This window comes from Hyla sarda, chromosome 1 (assembly GCF_029499605.1).
Source record: "Hyla sarda isolate aHylSar1 chromosome 1, aHylSar1.hap1, whole genome shotgun sequence".
NCBI classification, from domain to species: Eukaryota; Metazoa; Chordata; class Amphibia; order Anura; family Hylidae; genus Hyla; species Hyla sarda.
The window spans coordinates 91,589,690-91,603,056 of NC_079189.1; the positions used below are offsets into that span (position 1 = coordinate 91,589,690).

The following is a 13,367-nucleotide window of genomic DNA, read 5'->3' on the forward strand; positions in this document are numbered from 1 at the left end:
CCAGCTCAAGGGATTTTAGTTTTGCTATATTTTCGTGTGTGTAAGCCTAAGGCCTATTCACGGAAAGGCAATTCTGCCCAGGTTCTGCTTGCAACAGCTTTCAATTTACTTAAAGGGGTACTCCGCTACTCAGCGTTTGGAACAAAATGTTCCCAACGTTTAGAGCTGGCGCTGGGAGCTTGTGACATCATAGCCCCGCCCCCTCAATGCGTCTATGGAAGGGGGTGTGAAAGCAGCCACACAACCTCCCATAGACTTGCATTGAGGGGGTGGGGTGACATCATGAGGGGCAGGGCTATTACATCCCTAGCTCCCAGCTCTAAGCATTCGGAAATTGTTTTTTTTTTCTTAACGCTGAGCATCGGAGTACCCCTTTAAAGGGGTACTCTGGTGGGGAAACAAAGTTAAAGATATGTAAACTTGTATTTAATTCTTTCAGTATGTATTGGCTGCTGTATAGTTCTTTCCAGTGATTTACAAATTTAACTTTTTGCCACCAGTTTACAGGTGAAACTTGAAAAATTTGAATATCGTGCAAAGTTTATTTATTTCAATAATGCAACTTAAAAGGTGAAACTAATATCTATCATTAAATGCAAAGCAAGATAGTTCAAGCCGTGGCTTACAGCTCATGAAAACCCCAAAATATGATTTGGGGAGCCATGTCATCTGCTGGTGGTGTTCCACTTTGATTCATTAAGTCCAGGGTCAACACATCAGTCTACCAGGAGATTTTGGAGCATTTCAGGCTTCCTTCTGCAGATAAGTTGCATTACTAAAATTAACTTTCGCATGATCAAATTTTTTTAAGTTTGACCTGTATTTTAAATGTTTCCCACTGGAGTACCCTTTTAAATGGGATTCTGCTACACCATTCACATGCTGGAAGTTTTGACAAGGAATTTGATTCTGGTGTAATATCCATAGTGTGAATAGGGATGAAGAAGCAACTCAGTATGTGGCTGAGCTCTCTGGCTCATCAATCCATCTGAGGAAAGCTCCTGTGCATGAAGTAACACACACAGGTCAGCTGATCTAAACACTACCTCTACTCATCTGAGAAGTGTTTGTGTGCCTCCACCTCTTCCATAGAGATGAATGGAGGGGATGTATTTCAACCAGCTGATGTGCTGGGTATGAAAAGCCCCTAGGCCTAGTCAGGTCCCTGTACAAGAAATCACAGGGGGGGGGTCTCAGTGGTCGTGATTGAAACATATAGTAGAAAGGACATGCACCCACATAAGTGTCTGAAATTAAGTATTATGTATCTGAAACACCAACAGTCAATAGGGATATATCCAGATACTTTTTTTTTTTTTTTTTTTAGTACTTGCTGATATCACTTGGGATGTTGGGCTCAGCTGCACAGCCCATTCTGAGCCTGGTCGTCTACCAGACGCCTGGATGGTCCCTGCGGCCCAGTCCATATGTCATTTTGTTACCTCTATCAACATAGTATATTTAACCATTTCCATTATACTCCTAGTTTTAACATACAAATATTCAATATGTTATTCATTACAATAGGATAAGTATAAGGCTATCCTTCATATAAGATAGGGACAACAGTCTGTTTCTAATACAACTAAGGGCTGATTTCTAGTACCGGTTTGGAAGAGGCGATAATTTTTATCTTTTTTGCCAAGGAACAAGGAGACAGAAGACGTAATACAAGAGCAGAGTGGTGTGGTGGGCAGCCAGCCAGTCATGAGCCCAAACCTAAAGGGAACCTGCCATCACTTTCATGCTGCCTGAACCTAAAGCCAGCCCCAGGCAGCTTCCCCCTGCCCATTGCCCCAGCCTTGACTGGCCTATCTTTCTATACCCTTACAGGAAAAGATCAGACAAGGTTGGTGGGGCGGATATAAGCTGGTGGGAACCGCTTTGATGACTTCCGTTAATTTTCTTTTTTGTCCTGAGAAATACTACAAAAACATTTTGGGAGTTTTTCTTTTCCCAAGTCATGTAAATCTTAACATGTGGTTCTAAGATTCTTATTAAAGAATGTGAAGTTGCCAACACCTAATTTTACAAGCATTTTTTTTTTACATATAAGGAATAAATGCAATAAAGTACACGAACAGCAGAACATACTGCATTTAAAAAAAAATAAAAAATTCCCACCATTCATTTATGTATGCCTGCCCATGCCTAGTGTCACCAATAGCTTTTTTTGCAAAAAAAATGCTACATGGGAATCAACCCAGGAAAAAACAAGAAAAACTATTGATGGCACCGCCACTACACATAATACAGACTCAACTGCTTCTGGTTCCGCTCTCAGCTGATCAGCATGGAAGCCGGGTAGGGATGTCCCGATACCATTTTTTTTAAGACACGAGTACCTTTTACTTAAGTACTCGCCGATACTGTCATGTGACTTTTTGTTTCCTTAAGGGTACGTTCACACGGGCGGATCCACAGCGTGTTTTATGCTGTGGATCCGCTGCTGAAGGACCGCTACACGCTGCCTTTAGATGTGCCTGCTCGGAGCAGCAATACGCTGCTATGAGCGCACACACTGCAGGCACATCGCTTCAGTGTGTCTGCTCGTAGCGGTGTATTGCCGGTCCGAGAAGGTACATCTAAAGGCAGCGTGTAGCGGTCCTTCAGCGGCAGATCCGCAGCATAAAACACGCTGTAGATCCGCCCATGTGAACGTACCCTTAATGGAAAAAAAGTTTGTTTCGTTTTTATAAGAGAAAGGGCCTTTTTATATTTTTTTTACATTTTTTTTTGAAAATGGGAATTTTTTTTTTGGGAAGGGGTTAATTCACATTTTTTACAATTTTTTTTCACTTTAGTCCCCATAGGGAACTGTTAGGGTGCGTTCACACAACAGTCTCTCCCCTGTTTGCTGCTTGCAAACGGATTACAAACGGCTGTAAAATAATCCCAATCCTTATAATAATACAATCCTTTCACATCCGTTTGCACCCGTTTGCGCTCATTTCGGTGTTTTTTTTTTTTACGGGAGAAAAGACTGTGCATGCAGTATTTGTTCTCCAGTCAAAAAAAAAATTGAAGAAAAAATGGATACAGTAAATTTAACATTGAAGTCTATGGAAAACGGATGAGCCTTTAATGTCATCCGTTTTTTTTCATCTGTTTTTACTTCTGAGCATGCTCTGAACAATATTTTTTGGTTTATTAACTGAACAATATCGGATCCAAACAGATAAAATCCTTTTGCATCCGTTATTTTTTTTTAAAGTACGTTTTTATTTTTGACAGGAGAAGAACGGGACGGGTCTAGTCAGCCGTGTAAATGCAGCCTTACATGAAATCTGTAGATTGCATACACTGATCAATGCTATGCCATAGCATAGCAGTGATCAGTGTTATCGGTGCTCCTTTACTGATGCCTGCCATGGCTGGCAGCAGTAAAGAAGTGACAATCGGACGCAGGGAGCAGGGTAAGGGACCTGCGGCCATCCTCACAGCTGATCGGGACACCGCGGTGATCCCCATTAGCATCCCTGAGCTAACTGGCAGTTAACTTCAGGACTTTTAGACACTGCAATCAAAGTTGATTTCGGCATCTAAAAGGGGTAATGCGGGTCCTGGCTATGACGCGCGCTCAGCTGCTGAGCGTGCTGCATAGCTCGGGAGCTGAGAGTGCAGGTGGCTTACCGCACCTCCGTGATACCTGCTGGCGGGACTCCAAGTACTTGTGCAAATGTCCAGTATAGGGACATCCCTAGTGCCGGGTGTTATCACCCCGTCAATTAACTATTTATGGCCTATCCTGTGACTAGTAGTGTTGATCGCGAATATTCGCAATGCAAATTTTAGTCGCGAATATAGCACTATATATTCGTAATTACGAATATTCGTTTATTTTTATTTTTTTCACAGTACACATCACAGTGATCACCCCTCTCTGCTTCCAGCTTGTGTGGTGTAAAGAAGGCTCTAATACTACTGTGTGAGACTGGCGTGCGAATTATCGCATATGCGAATTTTCGTTTATGCTAATTTTTGTAAATGATAATTTTCGCATATGTAAATTTTTCGCATATGCGAAAATAAAACGAGATTACGAATATGCGAATTTAGCGAATATATGATGAATATTCGTCCATATATTCGCGAATTCGAATATGGCCTATGCCGCTCAACACTAGTGACTAGGCCTTACAATATAGTGACTAGGCCATCCAATACTTTTTTTCTTAAAAAAAAAAAAAAAATCTTAAATCAGTTGTACCTGGTGTATTTTAAACATTATTAATAAAGTGGCAAGATGTTTTATTGGAAGAAACTGCACGAGAAGTGTTGCATTTGCAACAGTTAAATTTGAACCAATGAGTTGCATCACCCAAATCTTCTTGCAGTAACATGGCTATATAAATTGGCATAGATACAATGATAAATGTGCCACAATGGGTTTTCCTCTTGCTGGGATCCAATGCTGTTTTGACAAAGCAATGGTAGGAAAAAACAATGATGTCATAATTCAAATACTGGCATCAGAATTCACACCATCATAAAAAACAGACAAGAAAAGGAGGTTGTAACATTATACATTTTTTTTATTTAACAAAAAAGAATGGCTGGTAGGATGTAAGGAATAATGCACTGCTAAATAAAACTACTCGTCCCCAGTAAGTATTTCTTAAATTAAGAAAATCAGTAATACCGTCTAAAGTACCACGTCCCCGCCTGGTGTCAAATAAAATACAGTGATTACATTGGACTAATGTGCCATGATGACTGGTCAGATCAGCTGTTCCTTTGAGGGTCCGGTGGCTCCTTCAGGTGACATGGATTCCCCTTACAGGTTCATACCTGCAGTCTTTTAGAGTGCAGACAGTTCAATATTTAACCTCTTCAAAGCTGAGGCACCTACGGTACATAGGTCAGCTGGTTCGAAGTGTTAAACATGTACATAACATAATTCTGTTTTTTTCGGTAGTCCAGTGGCCCCATGAAAAAGGTGATGCCAAGTAATGTGTCGCTTATAAAGAATACATATCCTCGTGTACAGAAATAAATATATACTTTCTGTTTTTTTTTTATCACAGTGGGTAAAAGGTGTATAAAAATTGCAGAATATTCCTCCTTAGACAGGAATCACGGGGCTACATTCATTTCTTTTTTATTTTCATTTTTTTTCTTTTTTACAAAAAATGTATCTGTGTACATAGACACCTGTATTTTTCTTTGTTGTGCTGTATATGCATTTTTTTTGTACAGTGAATGTGTATTGCCAACGCTGTATATCATTTTTTGTAGCTTATCTTGTTGATTCTTTTCTATAACTGTTAGAATAAGTTATGGATATAACAAGGAGCTGTCAATATATTCTTAGCTACCCAACATAGTCGCCAATGTATGGCTGTTCCAACCACCACTCTGAATAGGGTTTCTTTAGCCTCTGTACACTGAATACCCTACACACATTTACAAGGGAAAAAAATACTGGTTTTACACCATACGTAGATTCTAGAATATATACAGAATAAAATAAGTTATCTGTTGTGTCTATCGAGAGTGCTGTTGGGCAGCAGATATCTAAATATACATTATTAAAGTCTCTGCAGGCAGCTACTTTTTGGTTAGTTATCTGTATTTATACCATAAGCACTGACCAGAGAACTGAGCAGCATTCTAATAAAATTAAGATATATTATTTCTTTTAGAAACGCTGGGGGAAAACCCAGTTTAAAATAATTAAAGGTCCTAACATTTACAAGCTATGAGTAGTTAGATCTAATAAAATAAAAATTTCTCCAAAAATAATGTCATAGTACTCTTTGAGGCATGCTTGAAGACTATGTACAAACATTCATACCATTAGATACAACCACGCGTTCCTTCTGTCACCCATCATGTTGGGCAAGAAAGCAAAACAGAGACACGTACAACAACAAAAATAGCAACATGAACAATAAAGTTCAATGGTTTCCAATGTCTTTATGGGTCATCTCCTGCCTGCCGCATGGGATACTCCTCATGACGCCCAGCCTACTGACTCCAGAGTGACTGGGATCCAAAGACTGTCTTTGGGAAAGTCACTGCAGTCCACCACCATGCCACTCTGGTTTATGCCAAGGCAGAGGGGGCTATATTGCAACTGCACATCTATGTACATCATGTTAGCCCTTTAGCTTGTGGATGGTACATATGTAACAAATATATGGAAAACAAAAACAAATAATAATAGCGTTCACTCTTACATCCGCTGTACAGAACTAAAAAGTCCATTATTCCCAGCTTCTCATTCTGGCTCTGGATTATCCCACTTGCTTGAGCTCAGTCATGAGAAAAAAAAAAAAAAAAGAATGCAACTTAAAGGTATTTTACAGTAAATATGGAAGGTGCTTTATAAGATCATTCGACATCCAGTGCTTCAAGTCTGAGGCCTCCGCAGCAGCAGGTGCTCAAAACTCAGTGCTCACTATAGTAGTGACGGGCTTGGCTTTAGATAAAAGCTGGTAGGACTGCACCATGCGCAGTGACATTCGGATTTCTAGGTTTAGCTCCATCAGCTTAGAGCTGGCTTTAGACATGTCCTGCTTGCAGCCAACAATAGCAAAGCTGCCAGTCTGGCCCAGAGTCTGATGTCGGAAATATATGTGCATCAGGGTTTGGATGGGATCATCTTCTGTGTTGCCAAATATTTCATTGGGCCAGATAATCCTAGAAAGCAAAAAAGCGTTACAATTAAATTCAGCAGCATGACATAACCGTGAGATATCAGTGTCCTGTACTTGTCTCGAGATTGATATACCTTAAAGGGGTACTCCACTGGAAAACATTTTCTTTTAAATCAACTGGTGCCAGAAAGTTAAACAGATTTGTAAATTACTTCTATTAAAAAAAAAAATCACAATCCTTCCAGTAATTATCAGCTGCTGTATACTACAGAGGAAGCTCTTTTCTTTTTGCCTGACCACAGTGCTCTCTGCTGACACCTCTGTCCACTTTAGGAACTGTCTGGAGTAGGAGAAAAATCCCCATAGCAAACCTATCCTGCTCTGGACAGTTCCTGACTTGGACAGAGGCATCAGCAGAGAGCACTGTGGTCAGAGTGAAGGAAATTTAAAAAAAGAAAAGAACTTACTGTGGATCATACAGCAGCTGATAAGTACTGGAAGGATTGGGATTTTTTAATAGAAGTAATTTACAAATCTTTATTAATTTGGTGTCAGCGCTAACAATGCTAATGATGTAATGGTAACTATTAATTTTTTATGATTTAATTAAAAGTCTAAAAATTGGTGGTATAGTGCTGTCTGGTAAGCGTGCTGATTCCTATTGTTAAATAATTACTAATATTCCTTATGAAGATACATAATGCACTTTGATTATAACATTTGTAATTCCACTTACGGTCTCGGTATGATGATGTGGGTGGTGATACCTTCAGATAGTGGTTACAGTGGAATCTGTGTGCCGTTTTCTGATAGCGTATGCCGGGACACTGCCCCGGCCGGTGGTGTCTAACAACCGGCTTGTTGTGATATGAAAAAATGATCCGGCTGACAGTGACGTCACTACAGTTTCCAGTGTGGATCAATTCTAACGCGTTTCGGAAATTAGCGATTTCTTTCCTCAGAGATGATTAAGGAAATCGCTAATTTCCAAAACATGTTAGAATTGATCTGCACCGATAACAGCGCCAGTGCTCAAAATAAACTATTTTTTTTTGCTAATTTACAAATCTGTTTAACTTTCTGGCACCAGTTGATTTAAAAAATAAATAAATAGAAAGTTTTCCACTGGAGTACCCCTTTAAAAGCCAAAAGTCACTAGAGCAGTGCTTCCCAATCAGGGTGCCCCCAGTTGTTGCAAAACTACAACTTCTAGCATGCCCGGACAGCCAAAGGCTGTCCGGGCATGCTGGGAGTTGTAGTTCTGCAACAGCTGGGGGCACCCTGGTTGGGAAGCACTGGCTTAGAGACTAGTTAAGAGACAATATAATGTTTCTCCTCAAAAGGCTTGCATAACATTAAGAAAAATAAAAGGGGAATCTAATTTCTCTCTCTCTCTCTCTCAGAAGCAACTCTGTGACTGGTACTGCGCAGCTTCGCTTCAGTTCTGCAATACCAGACACAGCACATGGGCACAGGGGGCACTGTTTCTGCTGTTTCTGGAATAGGAGTAGAAAAGAAACAAACCCTTGCTTCTACCTTACTCCTGTTTATGAACTGGCGTATATGCAATGTCATTCTAGTCAAGCCATATGGAGTCATATTTACTTGAATGGGACAACACTGCAGTACCGTGTACCGCTGCTATTAATAGGAAAATTATGAAAGGACCAGGAGAACATTAAAGGGGTTATACAGGATTAAAAAACAGCGGATTTCACTCAAAAACAGCACCACATCTGTCCCTATGTTGTGTATGGTATTTCAACTCCGTTTCATTAAAATAAATGGCCCAAGTTGCAATACCTTACGCAACCTAAGAACATGTGTGCTTTAGTTTTTTGAAGAAATTAGCTCTTTTACTATTCCTGGAGACCCCCTTTAAAAGAGGCTGCAGCTTGTCTAAATAAATCCTACTTAAAAAGAGAGGGTTTTATTTCAAAGGCAACTGTTGTGTATGAATATTTTAATAATATAAAAGTGCATGGCCTCTCATAGAAAAGCTTATTGGGGGCTGCCTGGAATCAGCCCCCCACCGATCTAAGTACGATGGTCTATCTAGTTTGTAAGTTAATTTACCCATGTGATCCCTGCTTTGCACTTTACCTGAATGCCTTGACCTGTGTTATGGCAGACACAAATTCTTTTCCTCTTAGGGCTTCAATAAGAGAGTGGACAGCAACCTCTGTGCTTGCTTGGTAGAATTCTGAAAAGTCACAGTCCTCTAAGCCGATATTAGATGTGGCCTCTGCCTCTTTCAGACAGGCCTCCAGCGCACAAAGCTCATCTGACATGTTTACCACCTGAAAAACAATTGCCACTGTATCAGACTTCATCTTTTGTTATTCCTAATATTATTATAATTTACAGTAGGTGATACATTATATAGGACGACAATAGCTTAAACTAGTGTTTCCCAACCAGGGTGCCTCCAGCTGTTGCAAAACTACAACTCCCATCATGCCCGGACAGCCATCGGCTGTCCGGGCATGATGGGAGTTATAGTTTCGCAACAGCTGGAGGCACCCTGGTTGGGAAACACTGGTTTAAGACTATGAAGTTGTAGTTTTGGAACAGCTGGAGGCACACTGGTTGGGAAACACTGGTTTAAGACTATGAAGTTGTAGTTTTGCAACAGCTGGAGGCACCCTGGTTGGGAAACGCTGGTTTAAGACTATGAAGTTGTAGTTTTGCAACAGCTGGAGGCACCCTGGTTGGGAAACGCTGGTTTAAGACTATGAAGTTGTAGTTTTGCAACAGCTGGAGGCACCCTGGTTGGGAAACGCTGGTTTAAGACTATGAAGTTGTAGTTTTGCAACAGCTGGAGGCACCCTGGTTGGGAAACGCTGGTTTAAGACTATGAAGTTGTAGTTTCGCAACAGCTGGAGGCACCCTGGTTGGGAAACACTGGTTTAAGACTATGAAGTTGTAGTTTTGCAACAGCTGGAGGCACCCTGGTTGGGAAACGCTGGTTTAAGACTATGAAGTTGTAGTTTCGCAACAGCTGGAGGCACCCTGGTTGGGAAACGCTGGTTTAAGACTATGAAGTTGTAGTTTCGCAACAGCTGGAGGCACCCTGGTTGGGAAATGCTGGTTTAAGACTATGAAGTTGTAGTTTTGCAACAGCTGGAGGCACACTGGTTGGGAAACGCTGGTTTAAGACTATGAAGTTAAAGTTTTGGAACAGCTGGAGGCACCCTGGTTGGGAATCGTTGGCTTAAGACTATGAAGTTGTAGTTTTGCAACAGCTGGAGGCACACTGGTTGGGAAACGCTGGTTTAAGACTATGAAGTTAAAGTTTTGGAACAGCTGGAGGCACCCTGGTTGGGAATTGTTGGCTTAAGACTATGAAGTTGTAGTTTTGCAACAGCTGGAGGCACACTGGTTGGGAAACGCTGGTTTAAGACTATGAAGTTAAAGTTTTGGAACAGTTGGAGGCACCCTGGTTGGGAATCGTTGGTTTAAGACTATGAAGTTGTAGTTTTGGAACAGCTGGAGGCACCCTGGTTGGGAATCGTTGGTTTAAGACTATGAAGTTGTAGTTTTGGAACAGCTGGAGGCACCCTGGTTGGGAATCGTTGGCTTAAGACTATGAAGACTATGAACTGTGACTATGCCTAGAGAGCCATTTTATCAAGATTTGCCTGGGGATGTAAAAAGCATTGACAGAATGTGATGTAGCTGGCAGGACTAGTGATGGTACATGTGGGAGATAAAAGACAGGGCACCTAGCAATGTTCTCTATCTATTCATAAATGTGTGGTGTTCCGTACCTCCGTCTGCTTCTTAATGGTGTCCACTTGACTGATCAGCTTGCAGTAAGCCTGGAACAGCAAGAGAAGCTGGAAGTGCAGCTTGTAAAGCCTCCGACAAAGCTCCAGCTCCTACAAAAATATAAAATCCCATTGCATGAGTAAAGGTAACAATGTTCATACAACAATCAAAATATGGTTACTGGTTTAGTACAAGGAAAGAGGAGGGTCAGACTACTAGTAACTACACAGCGACGAGAATTGTGTTAAATGGGAAACACGGAAGACGCAATCACACGTGCTACTTAGGAACAAGCAGCCTAGTAGATTCATTTCATGACGAACATAGCAAGCCAGCAAAATAAAGAAATTCCCCAAAAAATGAGAACGTCCTAGTGATGTAACTAAGACAAGAGGGCCGCAATGTATTACATATAAAAGATCTACTGACGGCTCAGGGTCTCAGCAATCCCAATGATACAATGCAATTCATGCATCACTGTCCTACAACTAGACGAGTACAGATCATACGCAGCCTCGCTTCTTATTTTATCTAGCATTCTTCCGCTGCACAGATATGACCATTGCTTTAAAGTGGGGGATAAGTGGTTGCCGCAGCTTTTACGCTTATGGTCAGTTAAAGGCTGCTCTAAAGATTTTGTTTGTGGTAGCCCCCTGCCCAGTAACACTGTACCCGCCACATTCAGACGCCCATATTGTGGCCCTATTTTACAATCCGTTATATGACTGTAGGATCAAGACCCCATTCAAGTGATTAAAGTGAACTACACTTAGATCATCATAGGGTTAAATACATCCTAAAAATATGGGTAATTTACTGCGGTCTGAATTAGGTCTTAAAGGGGTATACCAGAAAAAAATTTTTTTAATTTTTTTCTATATATCAACTGGCTCCAGAAAGTTAAACAGATTTGTAAATTACTTCTATTAAAAAATCTTAATCCTTCCAATAATTATCAGCTGCTGAAGTTGAGTTCTTTTCTGTCTGGCAACAGTGCTCTCTGCTGAACTGCACAGAGTAGAAGAGTTTTGGTATGGGGATTTGCTTCTGTTCTGGACAGTTCCCGAGACAGGTGTCATCAGAGAGCACTTAGACAGAAAACAACAACTCAACTTCAGCAGCTCATAAGTACTGGAAGGATTAAGATTTTATAACAGAAGTAACTTACAAATCTGTTTACGGTAACTTTCTGGAGCCAGTTGATATATATATATATATTTTTTTTTTATATATATATTTATGAAAAAAGTTTTTTCCTGGATAACCCCTTTAATTGTTTAAAACAAAGGTATGCTGCTGTAGGTGCCTGGGAAGATGGAGCACTTAGGTGCTGGAGGCCCCTTGTACAATAGCCCTGTCTGTAATCTAGGACTGTTCGTACTGGCACCTCTGATGCCCTACCATACCCACCAGTTATATATATGTTCTTACACTTTTACTTCCGTTTTCTTTCACACTCCAATAATACAGCGTAGTCAAATAGTTCGCCAAAAATCTGGCCAACTCTGTACTATGTGTACGATATGTGGACTGTGAGTGTCATGGACAAAAAGAGTAACTATACTGCTAAATAATATGCAGTTCCATAAATTATGGACAATACATTTTCTAAATCTAAAAAAATTCTATTTGTGTATAGTTTATTGACCGGACTTTAAATATCACCTAGTCTGCAGTATATAACATATTTTTAAATTAGTCTCTTAACACAGATAGTGTCAACCCAAGGGATACATCAGGATGATTCCCCAATTTATATATGCGCTGGCTACCTCTGAGCATCATCCGTCTTACACAGGCTGCCATGTTGAAGAATACCATGCATCATGCATTTTATTTTTTTTTTTATTTTTTATGGATACCTCTGTATTGAAAAGAGAACAGTCCATGGTGCAATACAGTACCATAAAAAAACAGGAACTCTGATGTGTATTGCTAGAGGCCAAAATTAGTACCCCAACTGGTAGCTGGGAACCACCACATACAGCAAACACCAAAAATGAAGCATGAAAAAGTCTTAAAGGGGTACTCCGCTTCCCCAGCACTTGGGGTGCGAGCGGCAGGGTCGTGACATCATGGCCACGCCTCTTGTGCCTTCACACCAAGCCCCCTCAATGCAAGTCTCTGGGAGTGGGCATGACAACATAGACTTGCACTGAGGGGTGTGACGTCAGAAGGGGCATGGCATTGGCGTGAAGCCCGCACATAGCATTCAATGCTGGGTGCTGCACAGAGATGGCGGGGGTCCCAGTGGCGGGACCCTCGTGATCAGGCATCTTATCCCTGATGCTTTGGATAGGGCATAATATGTCTAGGGGCAGAGTATCCCTTTAATTGTGACACCCTGTTATTGGAAGGTAACTTGTCCATGGATATCTAAATAGATGCATGGATAATGCTCTAGTAGTTGTTAGTGAAAAACAAATAGGAAACACAAACTGCACTAAAATATGACAGATCGCGCTAAAAGTTGAGCGTTTTAGTGTAAAACATTGATAAATGATCCGGTTTCCTAGACAAGTAGGGAATGACACTGAACCCTAAGACAAATCAGCCCATGAGTTACGAGATGTCAATGAGCGGTCAATAGTTCACGGACAAAGACTATGCAGACCCGAGCACACTGTCATTTTACAATGGCAGAACACTGCTAGCTCAACAAATGGACAAGACAGGTGAAAGTCAGGCTGTGATCTGACATGGTAAGTATTTGAGAAATCAAGAACCATCACTTACTGCTAGAACTTCCATTTGCTAAGCAAGAAGGTGAGCAGGTCACAAAAACACAAAGGAAGAAAAAAGATGGAAAGTTAGTTATAGACAGAGTTCTGTAAAACCTCAGGCAAACAGTCACAATGACTTAAAGGGGTACTCCACTGCCCCAGCGTACGGACATTGAGGGGGCGTGGCGTGATGTCATGAGGGGCATGGCTGTGACATCACAACCCCATGCAGCCCGATCCCAGCATTTGGAACTAAGTGTTCCAGCGCTGG

The 13,367-nt window shown here is 41.1% G+C and overlaps 1 protein-coding gene across 13 annotated transcripts in view; it reads right to left on the bottom strand.

The window, feature by feature from the left end:
• Positions 1-4,509: 4,509 nt before the first annotated feature.
• Positions 4,510-13,367, bottom strand: part of FRYL (FRY like transcription coactivator) — a 358,656-nt gene continuing 349,798 nt past the window's right edge. For 10 of the 13 annotated variants that reach the window (XM_056557831.1, XM_056557771.1, XM_056557850.1 and 7 more), the window contains 4 exons: positions 13,110-13,127; positions 10,373-10,483; positions 8,706-8,902; positions 4,510-6,645 (listed from right to left, as the gene is read on the bottom strand). In XM_056557831.1, coding sequence (XP_056413806.1) covers positions 6,387-6,645; positions 8,706-8,902; positions 10,373-10,483; positions 13,110-13,127 — 585 coding nt within the window. In that variant the 3' untranslated portion in view covers positions 4,510-6,386. The remainder of the gene's footprint in view (positions 6,646-8,705; positions 8,903-10,372; positions 10,484-13,109; positions 13,128-13,367) is intronic. The other 3 variants (XM_056557761.1, XM_056557808.1, XM_056557841.1) reach the window with 1 other exon arrangement.